This window comes from Lepidochelys olivacea (genome assembly GCF_965140295.1).
Source record: "Lepidochelys olivacea isolate rLepOli2 genome assembly, chromosome: 4".
NCBI classification, from domain to species: domain Eukaryota; kingdom Metazoa; phylum Chordata; order Testudines; family Cheloniidae; genus Lepidochelys; species Lepidochelys olivacea.
Genome location: NC_140414.1, coordinates 130,624,451 through 130,638,643, shown reverse-complemented (window position 1 = coordinate 130,638,643; position 14,193 = coordinate 130,624,451). Strand labels below are relative to the sequence as shown.

Here is a 14,193-nt window from a genome sequence, read left to right as displayed (position 1 = left end):
AAGCCAAACTTCAGTACCAGGCAAATTCATTGAAACTATAATAAAGAACACAATTATCATATGAGCATAGATACTTTGGGGAAGTCAACACAGCATTTGTAAAGGGAAATGTGCCTCACCAATCTGTTAGAATTCTTTGAGGGCGTCAACAAGCATTTGGACAAGGGTGATCAAGCTTGGACTTTCAGAAAGCCTTTGACACAGTCCCTCACCAAAGACTCTTAAGCAAAGTAAACAATCATGTGATCAGACGGAAGGGCCTCTCACGGATCAGTGACTGCTTAAAAGATAGGGAAAAAAGGGTAGGGATAAATGATCAGTTTTCACAAAGGAGAAAGGTAAACAGTGGGTTCCCCCAAGGATCTGTACTGGGACACGTGCTGTTCAACATGTTCATGAATGATCTGGAAAAAGGGGTAAACAGTGAGGTGACAAAATTTACAGACAATACAAAATTACTCAAAATAGTTAAGTCCAAAGATGACTGCAAAGAGTTACAAAGGGATCTCACTAAAGTGTGTGACTAGGTAACAAAATGGCAGATGAAATTCAATGTTGATAAGTGCAAAAACAGTGCACATTGGAAAAAATAATCCCAATTATACATACAAAATGATGGGATCTAAATTAGCTGTTACCACTCCAGAAAGATATTGGCGTCACTGTGGATAGTTCTTTTAAAACATCTGCTCAATGTGCAGCAGCAATCAAAAAAGCTAACAGAATGTTAGGAACCATTAGGAAAATGATAGATAAAAGAGAAAATATTATGATCAACACCCACCACATCTTTCAAAACCATGGGTTCTACACATGCCTATCTCAAGATGTCGTGTATCTCATCCTGTGTACTAAATGCCCCAATAACAATTATGTGGATGAAACCAGATAATCTCTACAGTCTCAAACAAACTCACACAGGGAAATGATAAAGGACAAAACCACCCTATCACCTATGGGTGATCACGCTCTAGCTGACCTATCATCCTCATCCTCAAAGGAAACCTGAATAATACTTTCAAGAAACGAGCCTGGGAGCTTACATTCATAACTTTCACTAAAAATAATGGTCTTAATAAAGACACTGGATTTATGGCTTATTACAACAATCTGTAACCCACTAAACCTAAATAAACTACTTATGCTAAACCACCTGTTTGATCTTGTATTTAGCAGTGACATTCTGAATACCTTTCCGAGGCCTGAAGAAGAGCTCTGTGTAGCTCGAAAGCTTGTCTCTCTCACCAACAGAAGTTGGTCCAATAAAAGATATTACCTCACCCACCTTGTCTCTCTACTATCCTGGGACCGACATGGCTACAACACTGACTACAACAATGGGGACAATACGTCAGTTGGTGTGTTAAGGTGAGGTCTAGTATAGGCACTGATTCTACTTGAGCTGACTGGATTTTTTTAAATTGCTTGTGCATGAGACTGGAACAAAATTTCAAAAAGTGCTTAGGCCCCAGATCCTCAAAGGTTTTTAGGCACCTGACTCTCAATAGAAGCCCAGGTCCCATTTTTAAAAGTCACTGAGGGCTTGTCTACATGGTGTGTTAATCTGCCCTAGAGGGCAGTAAATTCTAGTGCACACTAGCACTTCATGCACTGACTGGCCCATGTGGACCCTGCTAGCACAAACTAAAAGTTATCTAGTGCTCATTAACATAGCACTATTTGCAACAGGAGGACATTATCACATACTAGGGAACTTCTAGTGCAAGCCATCAGGGTCCACATGGCTAGTTAGTCTGCAACACACTTGTGCACACTAGAATTTATACCCCTCTAGTGCAGACTAAAACACCGTGTAGACAAGCTCTTAGGCATTTAGGAGTCTAAGTTCCACTTACTTTCAGTGAAACTCCAGCTCCTACATGAATTCTGAAAATGGGACTTAGGCACAATTTTAGAAATTAAAACAAACAATTTTCTTGAACCCCCCCACAAATATTATAATAATAATTACTATTAATAGTAATTAATAAATGATAATATAATTAAATGACTTACAAGTATTCAAATAATTAAAAACTATATTTAAATAATGTAAGGGTTTGACCCGAACTGAAAATAGCCTGCAAATGCTAATTGGAGGCTGAGGATTGCAACCTTAGAGCCTCAGCCAATTCACAGACTAAACTGAAGATGTTGAGTGTGAACCTTGAAAATAGCATAATGTGACTTTTGTTGGCTTGTGCTCTAACCTTAATGTTTTTTCGTTGTTATTGTTGTTCCTTAACAATTTTTTTAAAAGAAATGTAAAATCAGGACATGCTATTAAACGGTGCTCAATCAGAAAACTGAATTTTTAAAATTCAGTCAATTTTAAAAAATCCCAGTTGAGTCTGTCCTTTAAGGTGAATCTATACCATCTTGTGCTGTGATCTAGTAAGATCTCACAAATGGGCTGGGTGAGTACCTGAATGGGAGATCTCCAAACGACTAGGTACTTCAGTTAGGGTCGGCAAAGGTAGATGGTAATCTTTCCTATGACTCAGTATAGAACAATTGCACCAATGTCCTGTGAGTGGGATATTGTGATGTTAATGGTGCCATTTTTAGTGGAGATGTAAAGTGAGACTCTGCCCACTTGTGATAACTGAAAATCCCATGGCACTTTTAATAAGAACAGGCAAGTTGACCCTAATAATGTGGATAAATTCCACTTTGCTGATGTTCTGCTCATCTTAAATTTCCTTGAAGTTTCAATATATTTTGGTATCCTTAACTTCCTGCTCTAAACTTATTGTGTTCAGCTGCTGTAAGCTGTTAAATAGCTACTATATTTCACCCCAGAGGTGCATTCCAATTAAGTGAAATGATACCTCTATAATATGGATATTGGTTTGCTAAATTTGAAAAGAACTTTGGAATTCTTTGGGATGAAAGGGGCAATATAAATGCAGAATTATCAATAATATGCACAGAATTAATTGCTTTTAGTCCTTTATTGTTAACTCAGGAATAGATCACATACTAATACATAATAGATTATTATTATTATTATTATAGCTAGAGCACTAATGACATATACTACTGAAGTTGCCTATGTGTTTCCATTCTAAGCCCATTCCAAAAGCTTTCTAAAACTTTCACATAACAAGCTGAAGTTTTCCCTATCTAGTCTCTGCCCAAAAGTGAATTTTTTTGGTCACTTTCGAGCATTATTCGGTCATTTTCAAAGACAAGGACAGTGGGGAAAATATACTTCCCTCATTATAAATAAATTCTTCTGACTTCTTTGGAACAGCACTGCAGCTGAAATGAGTGAGAGTGGAAATCTGAAATTTGGCAGCGCAATACCACTTGCTGCCCAATGCCTTTGAGTGTTACAGTGATAGCTGGCCTTAATCTGACCAAGTTAAAAGACTTTGAAAATTGCACTTTCCTTTATGCCCAGTGCTTAAGAAGAGCATGATCTCAGCAACATTTAGAAGGAAGGTCTCCTCTGGAGTGGTGCTTCATACAATACAATCTCCTAATGTATGCATTTAATCCACAGAAACCCTTGACTCACTGAGCGTACACTTTGTACTGGGCAGGAAGCTCCCAGTAGTGTCTAGCCAAATAATTCCAGAATATATGTATTTTTTCTTCTCTTTTTCTTTTAAAAAGCCTTGGGAATTCTACAGTATTTAAAAATCCCATATCAAGAGACTGCTAACGTTGCACAATCGAGCATTCAGATGTCACAAAATGCCAATTATAAGGTTGCACACACAGCCTTTACTCTACTTCCTCGTGCATAGGCATGCAGCACAATCTTAGATAATTAGATACTGTGTCAAATAATACTGCCACCATACACTTGGTCTATATCCTTACTAAGTGCGGAAGGGCTCTAATGCCCAGATTCTCAAAGGTACTGTTTAGGCATTGCTCCATTCAGCATTGCAACACTTAACCCCTAGGCAACCTGCAGTAGAATTGCAGTAGTCCTGAACTAGCCAGGAGTGAAATGACTGAATTGCTGAGGAGAGGAGCAGAACTGAGGCACGTAAGCCACTGACTTGGTGCACCTAGCTGATGGGCCAGAGATAGGTCCCTCCCTCTTCTTAGGATTCTCTTCTGCCAGTCCTCTCCTGGAGTCAGGGAACTAAGCCAAGTTAGCTGCTTTGGTAGCCTGTGCCCTAGGAGTTGAAACCATCTCTCTCTGTGTGTCCAGCCCTCATTCAATGTCTCTCTCACACTTGCTCCACAATTTTAATTGTTAATTTAGGAATAAGCAACTTAATCTATTAAGAATTATCATCATCATCGCTGGTGAGCTAGAGGAAGATGTTGACTTAGAGTTTCTTTTTCTCCTGTTCCTTCTGTCATATAATGCTGGGCTTAAGAAGGCAGCATTAGGGACTGCAGGCTCATGGAAGGCGTAGGTCTTCCAAAGAAATTTGAATGAGAAGCTGGTGGGGCACGACACACTGATTCGGAGGGCATTCCAGATATAAAAGCAGCATAGAAGCAGGCATGAAAGTGCCTTTCTCTTCTTTAATTGAAACTTACCTTGCTGTTATATTAAATGTGTTCATAATGTGTAATGTAGAATTAGTGTTGTAGATCAAATATACTTACACCAATATGTAAAGCAGCATAAAGGAGAATAAAATTGTCCCAACTTCTTTGCTGTTATTGAAAATATAGCCAAATTCTCAGCTCATGTAAACTGGCACGGCTCCATCAAAGTCAGTGGAGCTATGTGGATTTACCCCAGCCACAGATCCGGCTTATAATTAAAAGGTAGAAGGTTCTAACTTGTTTAGAAGCCAGCTGCTAATTTTAAAACAGAATCAGTTTTTAGAAACAACTTGCTGACTCACTTTGGCTGACAGGTTAAGCATGATTAATATGTAACATGAGAAATAAAATGATGGCTATGAAACTGATTGTTTTCAAAGTTTAATGCCTTTTAACACAATAAAAAGATTGTTCAATTTTAATTATACAAATTAAAACTACAATAAACTGTTTCACTGCACGGAATCTAAAGCTGAAATGACACTACTGAAGCGTTAAGCATTTGGGGCCCAATCCTGTGAGATATTGAGCATCTCTTGGAAGGCTCTGTGTGTGTCCTTAACTTCTAATTAGGTCAGTGGGACTTGATGGTGTCTGCACTTCTCAGGAGGACCAGACAGGATTGGGTCTTTAGTAATGCTGCATAAAACAACAGATTTACAGAACAAGCAATACTAAACAAGACTAAGCTATCAACCATAAATCTAAGCATTAAGCCAGAAAGGTGAGCCCAATTTTGGACCTAAACCTTTATCATAAACAATTATCTAGTAATATTTCTGTATTTTAAATAAATTAGGTGAATTTTCCTACAACATTCCTCATTCACTCTAGCACATATTGTATACTGGATAAATTCATATACCCTGAGTTTGAAAAAAAACAACTCAAGCAGCAATTACCTGCACTGTTGGCCTGGCTCTTTGAAAAGCATTTAGGCGTCCAGGATCTGTCTACCTGTTTTGCTTAAAAAACCTCACAATGATTTAAGGTTGAATAACCATTTTTGTCTGAAGAAAGCTAATACAGTGCCTCATAAAAGCCAAACAGACACATCATTCACAAATTATGCAATAACATGTTGAATAAAACTGTTGGTAAATTTAAAATTTTGTAGTTGAGTTATTTCAACTATCCTGCATTCATAAAGGCATCTGACAAAATATTTAATGTTAACATGCCATATGTGTATGAACTAAATATATATTATGTTCCCGAAGGGTTAATGTTGTCTTGCTTCATTTCTTACATGTGGTACTTTAGCTCTGAACAAAAGCAGCTCCCTGCTGGTTACCTTGGCTAAAGGAAACACAATGAACTGGTAAAAACCAGTTTTATCTTACTGCTGTTGCCTAGGGCTACAGACAAAATGAAGTAAAAAAATTCACATGCAGAGTATTAGGTGCTTATGAAAGATCCAGCAGAGCTGTTGCCTAGTGATTCAGTAAAGAATCAGTATAGGCCAATGATGTGTACTGATACTGAATAACATCCCTGATGACTGTTGTTTTACAGCTCCCGTAATTCTGTCATGCAACCCCATGACTTTCCAGTGGTAAGAATCACTTTCAAGGGGACCTGTCAATAAGATTTAAACAAATAAATAAAAAGTATACAGTGAAAATATTCTTATTTTTGCTTCTCCTTTTGGAGTTCTTGATCTAGGCTACGAGCTTCACTAATTTGAAATATCTTTAATTAATGTCTATTTTTATTTAATTATCATTAACTACAATTCCTAATTAAAAAGCTATAACATTTAGGACCACAGTTTGTCTTTAAATGTGCCCACACATCTCACTAAATTCAAAAGGAAATCCCAAAATGTGGGGGGGGTTTAGGGAGCTACATCATTGTCAGGAATATCATAAAGATACCATTCTTTACCATTTACTTTTCTGGCCTTCAGTTTTGTTTACTTCAGTTAATTTGTGATCACTGGTACTAGTTAATCCTCATTAACAGGAACTGTACATTTTGGAGAAGAAGCCACTTAAAAGATACAGAGTATCTTGTCCTTCCAAAACAAACAAAAAAACCTTTCTCCACTAAAATTGTGTGTGCTCTACTTTGTGACACTTCCTTCTCCATATTAAAGGGGCAATATTCAGATTAACAGAGCATACAAATATATATGAAATAGACGCTAGGTATATGCTGAGGCATTTTATAAAAGCTTATCGTATTCATCATTCACATCTCAGAAGCATTATTCTCATTATACAAGATAAAATATGACAACAACAAAAACAGATTTTTGCTTTAGTGAGCACAGGATCAGCTCAAACTATTAGTCCATTAAATCCGATATCTGGCACTGATCCAAACCTGATACTTCAGAGGAAGGTGAAACACCTTCATAATGCTCCTAGCCTATTGTGCATTAGAGGGAGAAGGTCTTTCTGAATCCCACAGGGATGCCCTGAAGCAGGAGATGTTGATTACTCTTATTTTAACCAGATTTAGTTACATATATTTTTGGTCATAAAAATACTCCTAACTTTTCAATAAACTCCGCTCAGCAATTTCAGTGAAACCCAACTCCTGACTACATATTGTCTGAGCATGGATTTCCTTTCACCTGTTCTAGATGTACTTGTCATTTACTTGGGAAATGCCAAGCTATTGTGGGAGTGGCCATATTTGATCAGAGCAGTAGTCCAGTTAGTCCGATATCTGACAGTATCTGGAACTAGATACTTTAGAGGGAGGTATAAGAAACCCTTCAGGCCCCCTCCTCCAAGGCCCTGCCCTCACTCTGCTTCTTCCTGCACCTGCTCTGCCCCTCTCCCAAAGCCCTGCCTGCATGCCCACCACTCACTCCTCTCTGCCTCCCCAGAGCACCTCCCACCAGATGCTTGCTGCTCCACCCCAGAACCCGCCATACAGCTGATCAGCAGCCAGCCCGGCCCTGGAACCACTGCGGCTGGTGGGTGCTGAGCACCCCCTATTTTTTCACATGGGTGCTTGAGCCCCGGAGCACCCACGGAGTCAGTGCCTGTAGGCAGATGTGTAACATTTTGCCCATAGGAACTTTTTCTTACCAACCCCTGCCAGTTAGTAGTTGTTTATGCCCTGAAACATGAAGATTTATATCCTCTTATGTAACTTGAGATGTTTGCATCATCCATGATCCCTTTTTAGAACCCTCCTAAGTTCTTACATCAATACCACCTCATGGCAATGACTTCCAAGGATTAATTATGTGTTGTGTAAACCAAGTATTTCCATGTACCAGTTACAAACTCATTCCCTTTCAGTGTCATTGAATGTTCCACCTCCTACCCCCTCATTTTTGTATTTGAAGGAGGGGTAAATAAGAGTGCCTGGGCAATTTTAATCTTGGCATTTCCTAACTTTTCAGTGATTGACTTTGCAACCTTAATGTTCTTTTAACACATTTTTGTATGTAATTTAATCATAGAATCATAGAATATTAGGGTTGGAAGAGACCTCAGGAGGTCATCTAGTCCAACACCCTGCTCAAAGCAGGACGAACCCCAACTAAATCATCCCAGCCAGGGCTTTGTCAAGCCAGGCCTTAAAAACCTCTAAGAACGGAGATTCCACCACCTCCCTAGGTAACCTATTCCAGTACTTCACTACCCTCCTAGTGAAATAGTGTTTCCTAATATCCAGCCTAGACCTCCCCCACTGCAACTTGAGAAGATTGCTCCTTGTTCTGTCATCTGTCACCACTGAGAACAACCGAGCTCCATCCTCTTTAGAACCCCCCTTCAGGTAGTTGAAGGCTGCTATCAAATCCCCCTTTACTCTTCTTTTCTGCAGACTAAATAAGCCCAGTTCCCTCAGCCTCTCCTCATAAGTCATGTGCCCCAACCCTCTAATTATTTTCATTGCCCTCCGCTGGACTCTCTCCAATTTGTCCACATCCTTTCTGTAGTGAGGGGCCCAAAACTGGACGCAATACTCCAGATGTGGCCTCAACAGTGCCGAATAGAGGGGAATAATCACTTCCCTCAATCTGCTGGCAATGCTGCTACAAATGCAGCCCAATATGCTGTTAGCCTTCTTTAGGGTGACCAGAAGTCCTGATTTTATAGGGACAGTCCCGATATTTGGGGCTTTTTCTTATATAGGCTTCTAATACCCCCCACCCTCTGTCCCGATTTTTCACACTTGCTATCTGGTCACCCTAGCCTTCTTGGCACCCTGTTGACTCATATCCAGCATCTCGTCCACTGTAATCTCCAGGTCCTTTTCAGCAGAACTGCCGCTTAGCCAGTCGGTCCCCAGCCTGTAGCAATGCATGGGATTCTTCCATCCTAAGTGCAGGACTCTGCACTTGTCCTTGTTGAACCTCATCAGATTTCTTTTAGACTAATCCCCCAATTTGTTTAGGTGACTCTGGACCCTATCCCTACCCTCCAGCATATCTACCCCTCCCCTCAGCTTCGTGTCATTTCTATATATTGAGGTTGTGGCTTGTGAATACTTGCCCCGAGGAATATTCAAACAGTGAATAATTGTTGTTACATACTCAATTTTTGCAAACAGGGGGTATGGCCAAGTTTTTAAAAGTGACTAGGGACTTGGGGTGCCTCCATTTTGGGGTACTCCATTTCAAACATTTTAGCGAGGCTGACATTTGAGAGGGTTCAGCACTTTCTGAAAATCAAGTACCTTTAAGGTGTCTCAGGTTAAACAAACAAAAACTAAGGTTTCAGAGTAGCAGCCATGTCAGTCTGTATCCGCAGAAAGAAAAGGAGTACTTGTGGCACCTTAGTGACTAACAAATTTATTTGAGCATAAGCTTTCGTGAGCTACAGCTCACTTCAGCAGATGCATTCAGTGGAAAATACACTGGGGAGATTTATGTACACAGAGAACATGAAACTATGGGTGTTACCATACACACTGTAACGAGAGTGATCAGGTAAAGTGAGCTATTACCAGCAGGAGAGCTGTGGGGGAGGGGAGGGGGGAAACTTTTGTACTGATAATCAAGGTGGGCCATTTCCAGCAGTTGACAAGAACATCTGAGGAAGGGGGGGGAGGGGGGAATAAACATGGGGAAATAGTTTTACTTTGTGTAATGACCCATCCACTCCCAGTCTTTATTCAAGTCTAAGTTAATTGTATCCAGTTTGCAAATTAATTCCAATTCAGCAGTCTCTCGTTGGAGTCTGTTTTTGAAGTTTTTTTGTTGAAGAATTGCCACTTTTAGGTCTGTAATCGAGTGACCAAAGAGATTGAAGTGTTCTCCGACTGGTTTCCAACACACCTGTGAACAACATACTAACCCACAGAAACCTTCCTACCAAGACTACAAAAAGTGGGTGGACTCCTTCTGAAGGTCGAAACAACAGACTGGACTTCTAAATAGAGTGCTTCTGCCGATGTGCATGGGCTGAAATTGTGGAAAAGCAGCATCACTTGCCCCATAACCTCAGCTGTGCAGAACACAATGCCATCCACAGCCTCAGAAACAACTCTGACATCATAATCAAAAAGACTGACAAAGGAGGTGCTGTCGTCATCATGAATAGATCAGAATATGAACAAGAGGCTGCTAGGCAGCTCTCCAACACCATTTTCTACAAGCCATTACCCTCTGATCCCACTGAGGGTTACCAAAAGAAACTACAGCATTTGCTCAAGAAACTCCCTGAAAAAGCACAAGAACAAATCCGCACAGACACACCCCTGGAACCCTGACCAGGGGTATTCTATCTGCTACCCAAGATCCATAAACCTGGAAATCCTGGATGCCCCATCATCTCAGGCATTGGCACCCTGACAGCAGGATTGTCTGGCTATGTAGGCTCCCTCCTTAGGCCCTACGCTACCAGCACTCCCAGCTATCTTCGAGATACCAGTGACTTCCTGAGGAAACTACAGTCCATCGGTGATCTTCCTGAAAACACCATCCTAGCCACTATGGATGTTGAAGCCCTCTACACCACCATTCCACACAAAGATGGACTACAAGCCATCAGGAACAGTATTCCCGATAATGTCGCGGCAAACCAGGTGGCTGAACTTTGTGACTTTGTCCTCACCCATAACTATTTCACATTTGGGGACAATGTATACCTTCAAATCAGCGACACTGCTATGGGTACCCGCATGGCCCCACACTATGCCAACATTTTTATGGCTGACTTAGAACAACACTTCCTCAGCTCTCGTCCCCTAATGCCCCTACTCTACTTGCGCTACATTGATGACATCTTCATCATCTGGACCCATGGAAAAGAAGTCCTTGAGGAATTCCACCATGATTTCAACAATTTCCATCCCACCATCAACCTCAGCCTGGACTAGTCCACACAAGAGATCCACTTCCTGGACACTACGGTGCTAATAAGCGATGGTCACATAAACACCACCCTATACCGGAAACCTACTGACCGCTATTCCTACCTACATGCCTCCAGCTTTCACCCTGACCACACGACATGATCCATTGTCTACAGCCAAGCTCTGCGATACAACCGCATTTGTTCCAACCCCTCAGACAGAGAAACACCTACAAGATCTCCATCAAGCATTCTTACAACTACAATGCCCACCTGCTGAAGTGAAGAAACAGATTGACAGAGCCAGAAGAGTACCCAGAAGTTACCTACTACAGGACAGGCCCAACAAAGAAAATAACAGAACGCCACTAGCCATCACCTTCAGCCCCCAACTAAAACCTCTCCAACTCATCATCAAGGATCTACAACCTATCCTGAAGGATGACCCATCACTCTCACAGATCTTGGGAGACAGACCAGTCCTTGCTTACAGACAGCCCCCCAACCTGAAGCAAATACTCACCAGCAACCACACACCACTCAACAGAAACACTAACCCAGAAACCTATCCTTGCAACAAAGCCCTTTGCCAGCTGTGTCCACATATCTATTCAGGGGACACCATCATAGGGCCTAATCACACCAGCCACGCTATCAGAGGCTCGTTCACCTGCACATCTACCAATGTGATATATGCCATCATATGCCAGCAATGCCCCTCTGCCATGTACATTGGCCAGACTGGACAGTCTCTACATAAAAGAATAAATGGACACAAATCAGATGGCAAGAATTATAACATTCAAAAACCAGTTGGAGAACACTTCGATCTCTTTATTCACTCGATTACAGACCTAAAAGTGGTAATTTTTGTGAACTGGATACAATTAACTTAGGCTTGAATAAAGACTGGGAGTGGATGTGTCATTACACAAAGTAAAACTATTTCCCCATGTTTATTCCCCCCCCCTTCCTCAGACGTTCTTGTCAACTGCTGGAAATGGCCCACCTTGATTATCACTACAAAGGTTCCCCGCCCCGCTCTCCTGCTGGTAATAGCTCACCTTACCTGATAACTCTCGTTACAGTGTGTATGGTAACACCCATTGTTTCATGTTCTCTGTGTATATAAATCTCCCCACTGTATTTTACACTGAATGCTTCCGATGAAGTGAGCTGTAGCTCACGAAAGCTTATGCTCAAATAAATTTGTTAGTCTCTAAGGTGCCACAAGTACTTCTTTTCTTTAAACGAAAACTAAGGCACCCAAAATCACTATTCACTTTAAAAAATCTTGGCTAACCCACACTAAGATTTCAGCATAATCTGTGAGGGGAACAGATTCAATTTTTTGGGCTGTGACTGACTAGGCTTAGTGAAGATATGATTGAGGTCTATAAAATCACGAATGGTGTGGAGAAAGTGAATAGGAAATTTTATTTATCCCCTTCACATAACAACAAGAACCAATTACATTAATTTGCAAAGGTTTAAAACTAACAGAAAGAAGTATGACTTCACACAACACACAGTCAACCTGTGGAACTTATTGCCAGGGGGTGTTGTAAAGGCCAAAAGTATAACTGGGTTCACAAAAGAATTAGATAAGTTAATGGAGGATAGGTCCATCAATGGATATTAACCAAGTTGGTCAGGGATGCAACCCCATGGTCTGGGTGTTCCTAAACCTATGACTGCTGGAAACTGGCACTGAATGTCAGGGGATGGATCACTCAAAAATTGCCCTGTTCATTCCGTCTGAAGCATCTGGCACCAGCCACAGTTCTCAGTTTACAGGAAAGCCAGATACAATGTAAGCAGTTATTTAAACTTTCTGTACATTGTATTTGCCATTTACATGAATCATGGCTTGGAAAACATGCCTTCTGAAGCAGTCAGATGTCCAGTACTTGAGTCGGTAGCTTAACTCATAAAACAAAACCTGGACTTTTGCTGTGAAGAAACTGTTAAATATACCAAGCAGCACTGAATTACTGAATACTTTTTGTGGTTTGGATCTAACTGAAACTGACTGAGGAGAGGTGTTTTGGAATAGATTTTCAATACAGGATGTCTGAGACACATTTTAGAAAGCCTTTGCAGGATATAAATGATTTCTCATATTTTTCATTCTTCCACTCTAAACAGGAATTCCACAGCAATGAATGAAACAGATGTTAGAGCGATCACAGTACAATGTTGACATAAATGTCAGAATCTGGACATGGCCTTAGAAATTTAGAGAAGGGTTTCTTTCAGTCAGTTGTGTTTAGAGCTTCTACTGTGATTTTAAGTCTATAGTACTTGCAGATATGAAAAAGAAACTCGTGAAGTGAATTCCAAAGTAACCATCTATAGGTTCTTGAAATAATTAACAGTAACCTGTAAAAGCCAATATGATAGAGTCTTCAGGGTAAATGTAATTCAATCCAGAATTGTCCATACCTTTAGGGGCATTTCTAAGGCTTTGATTTGCTGCAGGGATTCCATTGTTCTTTTTACAAGTGCTATAATAAAAACATAAAAGTTTGAATATATTCATCTTTAATTTCTAATTTAGAACTATTATATAGAAAGAAAATACTTTATTTGTGTCATGCTGAATACAGTCTTTACTCCTAGATTGAATACACATTTGACTATTCAAAAATTACTCAAATTGTTCTTGTATATCAAACAAAGAAATAAAATGGAAATCCTTTTCTGTTGTGGAAGAGACCAGTTACTTTTAAATAAAACTCACATTCAATTTAAATGAAATTAGCAATTTTAGAGACAATTTTAAAAATATCTCTAATATCTATAATATTTTCAATTAAAAATAGTTTTTGAAGTTTGAAACTCAAGAAATACCAAAGCACAGCACTTCAAAGAGACATAAGTATGTAGAGAATGTCTGATTGCTGTGGTTCAAAGTTGTATGGCTTGGCATTTCTTTCCTAATAAAGTATGGTTAAATTTTAAATATGTGAAACTGGGTCTAAAACAAAACTAACAAAAACAATAATACATTTTAGACAGGCTGTGTCACTAAAGACTGGAGCTCTCTTATTCTATGAACCAAAGAGACCAATGCCAGCTAAACAATCCTCCATGTGAGATACCTGGGCTGTTGCTGTTACCACTGCCACAACACTGTCTGTGCACAACACTGTCTTTAGTCTATGTCCAGTGAAATCCTAATCCATGCTTAATCTTCTCTCTCTCAGAGGCTTGGTGTACACTACAGAGTTAGGTCGACATAAGGCAGTTTATGTCGACCTAACTATGTCAGTGTCTACACTACAGCTTTGCTCCCACCAATGTAAGTGCCCTACTACACCAACATAATAACTCCACCTCAAGGAGAGGCACAGGGCTAAAGTTGGTGTAGTTAGGGCGATGCGATATCCGTGTAGACATTGTGTTA

The 14,193-nt window shown here is 40.2% G+C and overlaps 1 protein-coding gene across 1 annotated transcript in view; it reads right to left on the bottom strand.

Moving 5' to 3' along the window:
* Positions 1-6,030: 6,030 nt before the first annotated feature.
* Positions 6,031-14,193, bottom strand: part of POLN (DNA polymerase nu) — a gene marked incomplete at its 3' end in the record, with an annotated part of 269,901 nt that continues 261,738 nt past the window's right edge. The window contains exons 27-28 of the mRNA XM_084625771.1: positions 13,230-13,291; positions 6,031-6,099 (exon numbers count right to left, since the gene is read on the bottom strand). Coding sequence (XP_084481897.1) covers positions 6,031-6,099; positions 13,230-13,291 — 131 coding nt within the window. The remainder of the gene's footprint in view (positions 6,100-13,229; positions 13,292-14,193) is intronic.